This window comes from Brassica oleracea, chromosome C2, assembly GCF_000695525.1.
Source record: "Brassica oleracea var. oleracea cultivar TO1000 chromosome C2, BOL, whole genome shotgun sequence".
NCBI classification, from domain to species: domain Eukaryota; kingdom Viridiplantae; phylum Streptophyta; class Magnoliopsida; order Brassicales; family Brassicaceae; genus Brassica; species Brassica oleracea.
The window spans coordinates 36,611,482-36,624,926 of NC_027749.1; the positions used below are offsets into that span (position 1 = coordinate 36,611,482).

General features: G+C 32.8%; 2 protein-coding genes across 43 annotated transcripts in view; one reads left to right on the top strand and one right to left on the bottom strand.

Moving 5' to 3' along the window:
- The first annotated feature begins 634 nt into the window (after nt 1–634).
- Nucleotides 635–3,243, top strand: LOC106319871. 38 transcript variants are annotated; one of them, XR_001265631.1, is made up of 8 exons: nt 635–1,058; nt 1,147–1,712; nt 1,799–1,875; nt 1,981–2,085; nt 2,173–2,229; nt 2,416–2,489; nt 2,581–2,668; nt 2,759–3,243. XR_001265631.1 is itself a non-coding variant. In XM_013758284.1 (6 exons), the coding sequence occupies exons 3-6, from the start codon at nt 1,858–1,860 to the stop codon at nt 2,956–2,958; spliced, it is 258 nt and encodes an 85-aa protein (XP_013613738.1). In that variant the 5' UTR covers nt 635–1,058; nt 1,147–1,712; nt 1,799–1,857; the 3' UTR covers nt 2,959–3,243. The 38 variants fall into 38 exon arrangements, 3 of the variants coding, with proteins under 3 accessions (XP_013613738.1, XP_013613728.1, XP_013613733.1); XR_001265629.1 differs by having other exon boundaries at nt 2,416–2,482; XR_001265644.1 differs by having other exon boundaries at nt 1,981–2,018; nt 2,416–2,482.
- A 4,001-nt stretch (nt 3,244–7,244) lies between these two features.
- LOC106322485 (probable LRR receptor-like serine/threonine-protein kinase At1g56140) overlaps nt 7,245–13,445 on the bottom strand; it is a 14,001-nt gene continuing 7,800 nt past the window's right edge. Inside the window, exons 2-21 of one of the 5 annotated variants that reach the window (XM_013760517.1) lie at nt 13,310–13,355; nt 13,147–13,218; nt 12,981–13,052; nt 12,000–12,071; nt 11,392–11,463; nt 11,206–11,274; nt 11,053–11,124; nt 10,910–10,981; nt 10,763–10,828; nt 10,550–10,615; nt 9,965–10,009; nt 9,811–9,872; nt 9,398–9,753; nt 9,117–9,315; nt 8,882–9,040; nt 8,681–8,799; nt 8,397–8,607; nt 8,140–8,328; nt 7,890–8,040; nt 7,245–7,804 (exon numbers count right to left, since the gene is read on the bottom strand). In XM_013760517.1, the coding sequence (XP_013615971.1) occupies nt 8,000–8,040; nt 8,140–8,328; nt 8,397–8,607; nt 8,681–8,799; nt 8,882–9,040; nt 9,117–9,315; nt 9,398–9,753; nt 9,811–9,872; nt 9,965–10,009; nt 10,550–10,615; nt 10,763–10,828; nt 10,910–10,981; nt 11,053–11,124; nt 11,206–11,274; nt 11,392–11,463; nt 12,000–12,071; nt 12,981–13,052; nt 13,147–13,218; nt 13,310–13,355 (2,060 nt within the window). In that variant the 3' untranslated portion in view covers nt 7,245–7,804; nt 7,890–7,999. Of the gene's footprint in view, nt 7,805–7,889; nt 8,041–8,139; nt 8,329–8,396; nt 8,608–8,680; nt 8,800–8,881; nt 9,041–9,116; nt 9,316–9,397; nt 9,873–9,964; nt 10,010–10,549; nt 10,616–10,762; nt 10,829–10,909; nt 10,982–11,052; nt 11,125–11,205; nt 11,275–11,391; nt 11,464–11,999; nt 12,072–12,215; nt 12,347–12,980; nt 13,219–13,309; nt 13,356–13,445 lie in introns of those variants that run through there. The other 4 variants (XM_013760521.1, XM_013760520.1, XM_013760518.1 and 1 more) reach the window with 4 other exon arrangements.

Genomic DNA, 13,445 nt, shown 5'->3' on the forward strand with positions numbered 1-13,445 from the left:
GCAATCTTGCTCCTCAAGTCTTCAACACGCGCTTCATCAAATAAATTGCATAGAAATGCATTCTTGAAGTCGGCCCAGGATGTGAGAGATCCTGGTGGTAACTGCTTAAGCCAATGTGAAACCTCTCCAGCAAGTGAGTACTTGAAGAGCTTGCAAAGTAGATAGTCCTCAGGGACTCCTTTGACTTGAATAGCAGATATAAGATTCTCGAACCTCTCCAGATGGTCCATAGAATGCTCGTGAGATAACCCATAGTAGGGTGTTTGTTCCACGAGTGTGTAATACTGTGGTTTCAACTCGAAATCTCCTCTCTGGATAGTTGGAGGACTATACTCATCCCGTGCAAGGCACAAATCTTAATCTATTAATAATAATATCTATAACAATAAAGGAAACTTCTCTCTCCTCCTGCTACCACATCATCAATAACATAGGGCAAATAGTGACACGTGTTGGCTTCTGCTTAACTTTTGAAGCAGTGTCTTCGTTTTGACTTTTAATGTGGGTAATGTGTTCTAAGATAATATGATGGGCTTTATTGTCAATGTGGGTAATGTGTTCTAAGATAATATGATGGGCTTTATTGTCTTTTATGAGGCCCACATGTTCTCAAGGTTTGTCTGATTCTCGCTTGTGTCGCTTTGGAGATAGTAGCCGTGTCTCTTCACATCTCTCTACTCCGGAGTTCATCTCTGTAACGGATGTAGTTATCCTCGGTTGGCGACATTAATCCTCCCACTACTGCATCAACACCTACTGCATCATTCCTCCCACTATCTCCAATGAAATCGACCATAGCATCTTCCAAAGTAACCGACTGAATCTTACCCTATACTTCGCCTCTTGGATGAACAGATACCAAAACCAAATCCCAAAATTCTCTCTCTCAAGCATCAGATCCATCAATGGCGAATCGTTTACTCTTCTTGCCGATTTGAAAGCTGGTCGCTCGCTGTTCAAGCACGGGTGAGGTCTGCTGCTCAGATTCTGGGAAGTAAGGAATGTTAAGAAAGGCGGCCAATTCATGGGTGTTGACATAGCTCCTCCTTGACAAGCAGGTTACTACGACCAACCACTACCGTTTTCATTAACTAAAGCTTTTAACCAGTTTGATACTTGGCTGAAAAATCTGTAACTCTAATGCAGTTAACAACGAGACTTACATAGTCGCAATACGTCCCAGTCAGTTAAAGATGTTCTTGGTTTTAGGATGGTTTTGGTTTTCAAAAGTAGGACCGTGTAGCATTTGGTAATATGGTGTGTGAAGTGGATTAAGCGGTTAGACTTTTCGCTCCAGAGGAAGCAGCTTAGGCTTATAATAAGCTAAGAAGTTCGATATCTGGAAGGAATAGACTGACATATCATATATATTCTCTGTAATCTCTAATGCAGTTAACAACAGATGATTCGCTTCAAGCTAGAAGAAAGAGGACTGTTAGATAGGAAAGATAGGAGCTCTGAGTCGTGGAGACAAGTTGCTATAAACGAGGCTGCTATGGCTGTTGTGGCAGTGAACTTTCCTGATCTGTAGAGTATAGAATTTGTAGTTTTCTTAAATCTCTTTGTGTTCAAACTCCTTTTATAGATTTGAAGTTTGGTCTTTAACTGACATTGCAATGACTTTGACCTGCTGACAATCAACCCTAGAGCTGGTAGAGAATTGGGTAATGTCCGGGTGAAGAATCATACCAGATTCAAGAAGGCATGCTTAGGTCTGTGGCTTCAATGAAAACATAGTCGATTTCTTGATTACACTGAGTCTTTACAATCTGTGTCCTCTATGGTCTACTATATGCAGCCGACCATCCATCTGGGATCACATAACTGTTCAGCTTGCATCTCGTGCTACAATGAACAATGGTATGGTGCGACCAGGTGAGAAATATGATCTCCTTTACCATGACACAGTATCAGAAAATACATATAGATATGCCCTTAAGGTTTTACTTTAAAAGAATCTTTGCTAATGATTTGTTGCAGTTAAGTACGATATGGGCAGAAACATCGGATAATGCAAGGTCAGCTGCTAGATCACTGGTTCTTGGTGGTCTCTCTGAGAAACATCATGGCTTGAATAACTTCTGGGTGGCTGATCGAACCAACTTAAGGCCATATCGTGAATTGTGTTTAACTTTTGATTATCATCATCTCATTACTTGGATTGATTTGCAGGATATTGATGTGGAGGCATTGCGGATATTGAACATGTATTACGACCGTGCTAAAGAGGTAAAGAGCTTTCCAGATTCAAGTATGTAAATACGCTGAGTAATTTTATTCATTGGTAGTGTGCTGTCATGCATGGATTTATCTCTCTTAACTGTATATAGTAAACTTGCGCTACATGTCTATTGATGCTTGTCTTTTCTTTTCTGAGCTAACTTCTGTTGCTTGATCTTACATTCACACATCGAGGGTATGGGAGTTTAACGAGAGCACATATTACATAGAATGAGACACTGGTCATCATGTGTTTCAGAAGGTGTTTGGTAAATTGCAGTCAATATATATTATGGAAGACAACATCATGTGTTTGAGACGGTGACTTCTTCTTTTGCTGGAAACTAAACTTCTTAACAGGAATACGTGACAGACCTCATGAAACCTTAATCGCTGACTACGTCAACTTTGTTGTCTCTTGGGTGGTCCCCTGATAATGTGATCTTCGGTATTTTCTTGAAATGCTTTAAATAGCTTGTGAGAAAATGTTCCAAAATGAACTTACCGTCCCGGTTCCTTTTGTGTGCTTTGATTATAGGTTGAGACATTGTCAAAAGATGATTTAGCTTCCTGGTTAACTTGACAGTAGACACTGGTCTGTGGGATCTCTACTACTTTCTGATACACTCATCGCTGTAATAGATGGTACGTTTTGACTAGGTAACCCAAATGAAGCAGCACAGGATGAAGAAGTTGTCGGAATTGAGAGGGTTGAAAGAAAAGTTATCGCTGAAATGAGTGAGAGATCTGAAGATGATATACCTGGTAATAATGCAGAAGCAAACCATTCCGACATAGACTCAGAAGATTACAACGGACCGTTTCATGAAATGAGATCTAGAGGGAAGAAGATAACATTCTTGAAACCTAAGAGTAGCAATAGAAGAACATTTCTGATTTGTTTGGTAAATTCAAGCGAAGCCAATCCAAGGCATTAGCAAATTTCTTTGTTATCATAAATAACTTCATTGATTTGTGGAGTATAAGTTAATGATACTTTAAAATCTCCAAGGTTTAAGGATCTTTCTGTAGTCTGTTGTCCTGGTCTAAAAAGGTTCTTGACAAACAAGTAACGAACAAGAAATGATGCTCAACTATAGTCTATATGCTGGGAGAGTATATTAGTATATGTTACATCTCTTTCTTCCAAATGAGAATCAAACGTTGTAGGTTTCAGGTAGATTCTCACTACTAAATGTCGAAGGGTATATATATATATGCCAAAGAAACATAAATCCTTGGATGCCAAAGAGACATCAAATTAAGAAAGAAAAACCCAATGTTTTGAAAATCGGACCGAACATTGACTCGGCATTATAACTAGGTCAATGGTCATCGAACCGGTCCAACAGGATTTTAAATTTGAATTTAATTTTAAATTAAGTGAATATAATTATATATATACAGATTTACTGCACATGGATTATGTAACTTCTTTATCAAGTTAATAAAGTATGTTGAAATTAAAAAAAAAAACAATAAAATTATTTTTATAAAACTTTGTATCATTATTATAATTTTTTAATATGAAAATAAAATGAAAAGTTCAAAAATAATATAAAAATATAATGAAAACTAATTTATTTAGATCAATAGCAATATGAGTTTTTATGATATTTTTTCTAAATTTGCATATTTTTACTTTTTACCTTGAATTTGAAAACACCGGGTTTTAATATCAAACCAAGTCACCGGTTTAACGAGTTTGACCGGTTTTTAACTAGGTTTGCAGGTTTAACTCAAATCCAGTTTTTAGTATGACTCAGAACAGGTTAGAAGAACAAGTCACATGGGCCAACTACACATGTTTTCGTTTTATTAAACTATATAGTTTTATAAAAAGTTATATTAAACTACAAATGTTTTCGTTATTTTTTTCTCTTCACATCAAAAGTAAGAAATTAATAATAAAAGTTATACTAATACAAAATATATACAAACACAAAACATTTTAGTTTACAGTGGAAAAGGTAATTCAAAGAAAATAAAACAATGATGAGGTAAAAAATTTTTTAATCAAATAAATATAAATCGGAAGCGAAACTAAGTTAAACATAGCATAATATATATTCACATTTTTAACTACTCTTAAAATATAAATCAATAACTAAAATAATTGTAGCCACAACAGTAAAAATTACATAGCTATAACAATAACAGAGTTAAAAAAAACAATAACATGATTTTAAAAATAAATCTATACTATTATTTATGAAGTGATTTAGATTATTTGTCATGATTTGCATGATTTTAGATAATTTTGCTTATTTGTCATGTTTTAATTAGGTTTAAGCTGAATCATTAATTTATTAATAGTTTTTAGTTGTGTCCATAATTTATTAATTTAAATAATATAACTAAAAAATATGTAATTAGATATATAATTATTTTGATTTTACTTATTTATCATGTTTTCCATGATTTTAGTCAATTTTTCTTATTTGTCATGTTTTTATTAGGTTTTAGGTTAGTCGTTGATTTATTAATAATTTTTAGTTGAATCACTAATTTATTAATTTAAAAAAATATCGGTAATGAAATATATAATTAAAAACGAATTTTGATTTAATAATATTTAAATCTATATGTTATATTATAATTATTATTTTCTTATTTGTCATGTTTTTATTAGGTTTTAGGTTAGTCGTTGATTTATTAATAATTTTTAGTTGAATCACTAATTTATTAATTTAAAAAAATATCGGTAATGAAATATATAATTAAAAACGAATTTTGATTTAATAATATTTAAATCTATATGTTATATTATAATTATTATTTTCTTATTTGTCATATTTTATTAGGTTTTAACCTTTTATATAGGTCATTGATTTATTATTAGTTTTTAAGTGAGTATTTATTAATTTTTACAAAACCCGTAATTATTTTATATATAATAAGTCACGAATTTTATTTTAATAATATTAAATTTATATGTTATATTAAATAATTAATTATAAACTAATGTAATAAAATTGTGAAAATATATTTAAAAATTAAGAGATTTCTTATATATTGTGTTGCTATCTGAAAACAATATTTTTTATTATAAATTTAAAAAAATAAGATATAAAACAATTTATAATTAAATATCAGTCTAAAAAAATATTTATATAAAGATATTTTCTAAACTATTTCTAATATACGAGTGTTTTAAAACTTTTAACACAATAATAAGTACGTAGTTTGATGAACGTTTTTTTGACACATATTAATAATCTGATGTTTGATTTAACGATTTAAAATCATAAATAATAACTTAACTTGTGCCTGAGTTCAAAACAAATTTTCTTGTTTTTACTTTAAACCATTTTAAGTTTAATCTATGAAACACTATTGTTTCAGTTGGTGACCACTAGAAGAATGAAAAAATGAACAAAATAAAAAATAAAATTTAATTTGAGGAATTGAAAAAAAAAATATGAATTTTTGTTCAATTTGTTACTTATCAAAATTGCATAGGGAATTTTTTTCTTATAAATTCATTTTTCCATGGGGAATTTAGAAGAAAAAAGTGGGATCTACATTTCAATAATTTGACTAAAATTTCAACATAACTGGTATAAATTTTGATGAACAAAGAATTCACCATAATTTTTTCCTTCAAAATATTCACCGATTAGAGTTTTATTATGCTGATTTTTTTATTAATAATACATAAAATATTAAGTATTTGTAAGATGATTATGCCCGCATGTGCAGGCAAAACACCTAGTAACTAAATATTCAGGTACAAAAATATGAATATATATCATAGTTAACATATCACTACGAGGTTGAAGTAACTCAAACAAACATTATGAGACTAACATTTTTGTTTATGGCTTTAAGAAGAAAAAAAAACAATATAAAGATGCACAACAGCCACTTGACAACAGTTTCTCTGACCTGAATCATCGTCCTCACCTCCGTAAGACTTTTTATTATGCTTTCAACTGACAAGTTCTTACACTAGCATTTGCTCTACAAACAACCAAGAACATTTGGTTCGCTGAAAGTTAAAAGGAACTAAATTATAATGTGTTGTTATCTATCAGCATTTCAAGTTTTCAACAAAAAGAAAATATTCAAAACATATACTGGGAAAGCATGATGAAGATATAACAAACATCTTTTTAACCAAATATCGGAGTATTAAAAACCAGATATAACATACATATACAAATGTATAATTGTAATATTAAAAATTTGAATGACGTATAATTGTAATTTTGGTATTACAATTTAAAGATTACTTACAATTTAAATCAAACTAAACATTTTGAAATATTCAACATAATTTATGATACATTATATACCTCTTTCGGTTACTAATCCGCCCGTAGGGCGGACCAAACCCTAGTAATCATACAAAATAAAACAAGTCAACTAATTTATTTTCCAATATCATGTCATTTACCTCGTACCATTTTTATTTCCTCTTCTTTCATTCTTCATGGTTACAATTTACAAACTAGTAAACATTTTAGAATCACTATTTCACAAGTATTGTAGATCAATATATGCTTGATGAAATTTGAGCATTATAAAAAAAATTTAGGATTTTGTTTCCTTCAAAAACTAAAGTAAAAAATGTTTTTTCTTTATTAAAAAAAATGTTGTTTATAGGGGCAAAAAAATTTTGGTGTGCTTTAGGCCACGTAGCACCCCGGACTGGCACTCATAGGTATAAATATCATCTTCTCAATTCAAAATAAAATGTGGCAAACACTGTTGGGGATAATTAACTTAGGTTCTGACCTTCCCGTTTAAAGCAGGCCGATGACCTCCTGCTTTCGGGGTTTCTGGCTTCCTGCTTCCAGATCAAGTGATTCTCCTGCTTTCGACCTAAAACTTCTCCTACATCAACACCTCTTTATCTTCACACTTATTCGGATGCAGACTCAGCTGAAAATCGAGATAATTACTCGTCGATGGGAGCTAACATTGTCTATTTGGGAAAACAGCTGATCTATTGGTCCTCTAAAATGCAGACTGGAGTTGATAAGTTTAGTATCGAGCTACCACGCAATGCTCATAGTATTTCGGACACAAATAAAATAAACTTTTTAGAATTATTATTTCATTAGCGGACAAACTCATTACTAAGTGCTTAAAACATTATTGAACCAAAGTGAAAATGTTTCTCTAGCCAAAGAAGGAAATAGTGATCCTCATATAGTTAAATACACAAAGGTCTACACATGTATAGACGACCATAATAGATAGAAGAGACATTATCATCTCCCCTCATTGATTTTGACTCCAAGCATTTGGTTAAATGCTCCCTCACTGGGCGTCACAAAGCTCGTCGAGTAAGATGAAGAAACGCCTGTCTCTCTAGTTTGAAAGGCGCTGAAAGAGGAGCTTGATGTGTCATCAGATCGCAGGTCGGTTAGGTACCCTAGTTTAGAGGTTACCTCACTAACCTCAACGCTCCTGAAAGCATAGCCACCACTTTTGACATCGGTGGTCTCAAGGAATGAGATGAGTAAGTGCACAACAGAGGAATTCCTATCACGCGTTTCACTTCTTCCATGTTGAATTCAGTCAGCTCATGATCAATTAGTTCAACTTCATGGCTATTCTCGTGTAGATTCCATGCCTGTGTACACCAAGCTTGTTAGATTATATCGGTTTTCGATAAATGCCACACCAATCAAACTTTTGACTAACAAGCAAGGACGTACCCATTCAAGAAGATATTTTTTCTCATTCCCCAAGTTGACATCCGAGTTTTTCCTTCCACTCACCAGCTCAAGAGCCACAATACCAAAGGCATACACATCCGTTTTCTCTGTTAAGTGTCCGCGCATGGCATACTCTGGCGCAAGATATCCACTTGCATTCGTACAAACAACATGTGTGTTATAACTAATCCCATAGTTACACATATTAGTGATGGGAAGAAGAAAAAGTGAAAAGTTTGGGAATGCGTACATAGCTTTGCAAGGCCAAAATCAGAAACTTTTGGGAGCAGCTTAGAGTCGAGCAAAATGTTGCTGGCCTTCACATCTCTGTGTACTATGCGAACACTGGCCTCCTCGTGGAGGTAGGCTAGACCCCTGGACACTCCCATGCATATCTCAAAACGGGTTGACCAATCAAGATGTAAAATTCTGTCACCTCCTGCAACGTCCAAATAGTGAGTAATTCAGCTATAAGCAACAATAAACTTAAATATTTATGTTCATTACCAAATAGTGCCTGATCGAGACTTCCATTTGGGAGATACTCATATACAAGCAAACGATAATCTCCTTCATAGCAGCACCCGTAAAGCTTTACTAGATTGCGATGCAGAACTGCAGAAATTGCTACGATTTCTGCAACAAATTGTCCCTTTCCCTGTCGAGATCCAGCTGACAACACTTTAACAGCAATCTCCCTTCCATCCTTCAGGTTTCCCTATTGGATGTGTTAAATCATTACAAAACCCAATTTATGTGTATTATGTCCATTTTTTTGGTTTGGTTCTTACCTTATATACAGACCCAAATCCTCCCTCGCCAAGCTTGTTTGAAGGATTGAAATCTTGAGTGGCAGTTTTAAGTTCAGAGTAAGCAAAAGTGTAAGGCTTTACGTCCATACTAAGCAGCTCTGCAATAACGAAAATATGAACCAACTTGAAAGATGGCATTCAAGCTCAAAGGCTTGTTTGTGTTGTTATAAATTATATTACCTTCATCATCTGTGTAACGCTTACGGCTTTTTCGGATGATGAACATACCCGCGCCGGCAAAAATGCCTAAAAGTCCAAGGCCAACAATAGCACCCACGACAAGACCAGTCTTATGCTTTTCTTTTGTTGGTGGCCTATTGCCCACAGTTGGTGTAAAATCTGAAAAACAACAATATGTAATACTTAGGCACAAGGGAGGAGACAGAAAAAAAAAATTCTACACTAGTTGTGATACCTGGTTTTGCACTGACGGCCGATATTAGTGGGCCAAAAGTACCTAGAACAGGAACAGTAAATGATCCTTTGCCAGCCCAGAAAAGATGAATTTCAAGATAATTTTCAGATACATTTGCTTTATATTCTTTCATTACTGCTTGGACAGTAGTGTCACCAGATGTTTTGCATATATCAAAATCCCTTACAACAAGTCTTCCCTGAAAAAACGGAGCTAAGTCTCAGATTTCAGCAAGATGATTATTACATCAATGTGTTAAGTTGTAAAGAAGTAGGACAGACCTGGACATAAATGTTGAAACGTCGTGTTCCTAAACCTCTCCACGAGTTTGTACCAAGAATATCTATTTCAGCAAACTGAAGTGTTACAGTATAACCTCCATTTTCTAGTCCCAACCCATAATACCTTAGAGAAGATGAAGAATGTCTTGCTGACTGAAAAATCTCGGAGTCCAGACTGTTGATAACCCACATATTATTGCTACTCCCGGCAAAAAGTCCTACACTACTGACTGCCCATCTCTGAACATAACTCACGGTAGATGAAGCTGATCCAAGATCCTCATTCTCCTTCTCAAATACCTTTACGGTAACAGACCGTATTTGTGGCCCTCCGCAGTTGATAAAAAAATCAGAATCTAGACACCAGTCAATAGAGAAAACTTTAAGCAAATCATTTTTCAAATCACGCTTACAGATTCCTTTGCCTCGATTGCAGGGGAAGTTCTTCTGCAGGCACTTCAGTCCTAGTAAACCTCTTTTAACAAAATGAAAGCAGATTAAAAAGAAGAGAAAAAAAAAAGAAATTGAAATTTCAGGCATCAATAGGAACATATTGAATAAAATCACCTCTTGTCAAGACTTTTCAAGGTGAAATTGTTAGCAACAAGGTTGCTGCAGAAATAACATACATTTGTTATGATTCTAATAATTATTTCATATAAGAAAAGGAAGTGGATTTTTTTTTGATAATAAACACCATGAGTATACAGTAAGTACAGATATGATGGTGTATTCTTTTTTTTTTTTTGAACAACCATGATGATGGTGTATTCTATTTGAAAACAAATTGGTAAGATTTTACTTTACTTAGTTTTAGACAATTTTCGATGAATTAGACAATTTGCAAAGATTTTAATTAAAAGAATTTAGAAATCAATTAATACAATATAACTTCTGTTATATACTTTTAACTAATAAATCTGATCAAATTACTGTAAAATCACAATTTATCTCTTAAAATCCACTACCTATAATATTTCAATAACAATGACTTTAGAAACAAATTTAGAATCACAAGTTTATTAACATTGAATTTTTAAAAATTCATGTTTGAATAGTAGATGATTTATCTTTGAATAATAGTCACTTAATTACAAGTCGTTTCAAATCATATATTAAAAACAACCCTTAATTACTATTTTATTTACTTACAGTTTCAAATTTGGTAAGCTGACCCATGAAGGAAGACTACCAGACAAATCATTGTACGAAACATCTCTGAAAGAAAGAAAAAAATGATTAGGGTCTACATAATATGTTAAATAATTGAAAACAGTTTCCTGATTATCTAGCACAAAACTTAAGTTTGTATTAGGACTTTGTGGCTTTCAAATATGATCAAATATAAAGGACTTTATAACCCACATATTGCTCAAAGTCTTGCTCTTTTGAGTGGGCAACGAACCATTCAACGTGTTGTTTCCCAGAAACCTAATAGGAAGAGAACAAAGTTTTCCACAGTTATCACTGGTGAATGCGAACATGAGGACCCAAAAGCTGTAGAAAACTTACAAGTGAGTAAGTTTACTTAAGCTGAAAAGTGAAGCCGGAATTGGTCCATGTAGTTTGATGAAGCTTAAATCTCTAGAAAACAGACACGAATTACACGGTAACACATTAAATTCAACGAATGGGGGGAAATATACTTTACTTACACTTGTTGCAGACTTGTGTATTCCGCGATATTGGAGGGTATTGTCCCAGTGAGATTGCTGTTCCTCAATACTCTGAGACAAATCATTAATGTTAAGTACACTTAAGGAGGAGAGGGAAACAGTTCCTGAATTGGAGTAGAATTGTTGTCTTACAATATACTTAAAGATTTCATGTCTTTGATGAACTTAAGAGAACCTCCATTGGGTATATCACCAATACTCCTACATTTAGAGCATGATTATGTGGGTGGCGTTAAGATGCACTGCATCAAGGAGAGAGGGAAAGAAATAGAAAATAGTAAATAAGAAGGATTCTGACACCAGTGCAACAACACATACAGTTCTCTCAGAGAAATTAAGTTGGAAAATGACGATGGTATCGGACCAGTTAAGCTAGTTCCTAGAATTTTCCTGCAGTAAAACATGGTAGCAATCTCTGAATCCCAAAGTTAAGTGCCATGGTAAGAGCAAACATTAACATAAAAGATATAAAACAAATACATTAATATACACATATAATGAATTTATATAATATATATATATATATATACACAAAATATGGTATGCATGGTGATGTAGAAACCAGTTGTAGTTATTTAGTTTATTTTTTATTAATGTGATATATATATATATGTATATATTATTTTAATGGTAATATATGAGTTATTAATTATTAATATATTTTTTAAAAAAATTCCAAAAAAAACTGTATATAGAAAGTTTACTTAATGATGATATAAAATTTATTAGTCATTACCATATTTTAAAATCTTGTCAAAAATAAATTTTTATAAAAGAAATTATATATGTCACAATTTGATTGATACCATGTCATATTTTTTAAAAGTCAATGTCATTTTTTTTTATAGAAAAATAATGTGTATAAAAAAAAATGTGTTGATAACACATATACAAATTAATTCGCAAATAATGTTTAAGGATCTTACACGTCTTCCAGCAATACGAGATTAGCAAATGATAAGGGTATTTCCCCTCTAAGTCCATAATTTCCCATGTATCTGCAATAAAATGTAAGAACTGCTTACAACAATAGATGATTCTGAAAGGTTGTTAATTAAGTTTTCATATCTGAACCAAAAACTACGAATTAGTGGTTTGTAGGTTGTTTGACAAAAAAAAAAAAATAGTAGGTAGATTCTCACATTTTCAATAGTTTTGTACAATTCCCAATCTCAGCTTGTATAGAACCAGAAAAGTTATTGACACCAACACCACTCCATGCCGAAAATATATACAAGATAGGTTCAGTGCCGTCTTAACTAATATAATAGCCCTGAGCGAAACACAAAATATAGACTATTTTATAAATATTTTCTATATTTTTTCTTAAGCAATTCTCTCAAATATCATTTTTAAGTTTTTGTCACAAAATAGCCCTCAGAAAAGAAAATAACCAAAATAACCCCTTTTTATTTTGAAAATTTTAATATTTATTTTTAAAATTTGAAACCTGATCCCCAACACCACACCCCTTAACTTTAAACTCCAAGTTTAGTCTAGTTAACTCTAGGGTAAAAAATACATTTTTACCCTTTAATAAAATTTATTTTGGCAATTTTCTTCATTGAGGGTTATTTTTGTGACAAAAACTTAAAAATTGCTATCCTTGAGAATTTCTCTTTTTTATTTTTTATATTTATTTCAACTTGAGTTCTAAGATATGAGACAAATAAAAAAAAATATCTCAAAACTAATGGTAAAAACTAATAGTAAATTCAATTTACTTAATTATGAACTTTTTTTTTGATAATTTCACCGTTTAAATGGACCTTTAAAACAACACACACAAAATTATGGACCCTTGGACCCATGGCAAATGCCCATGTTGCCATGGGTAAGAGCCGGCTCTGGATAGGTTCAATACTAAGCATTAAATCTGACATTTATGATCTTTTTAAGAAGCTTACAGCGATTTCAACTTTGTAAGCAAACCAATTTCCTTAGGAAAGGGGCCAGACAAGGCATTGATCCCAAAAGTTCTGCGGTAGTAGTTGATAAACAGTTGGAGCGTGAGATACAAAAAAGAGAGTTTAAACAAAGAAAAAGATGCTCTCCTTCAATCAACAGTCTTACAGCCATTCCATTCGAGTCAAATTTCCGACTGCAGGAGAAAGGGAGCCTGTAATATAATTTTGAGCGAGGTTCCTGACAGAAAAAGGCAAGTCATTTTGAAGTACAATTATGAATGCATTTATAGGATCTTTATTCTGTTGATAAGAAAAAAGTAAAACTATACAGATTGGTGAGGTATGTCAAAGTCCAGAGCTGTGGAGGTATAGGCCCTACAACTAGGCCTGGGACTTTTATCCGAGATCCGGATTCGATCCGAGATTCGATCCGAAAATCCGGATATCCGGAGGGGCCGAATCCGG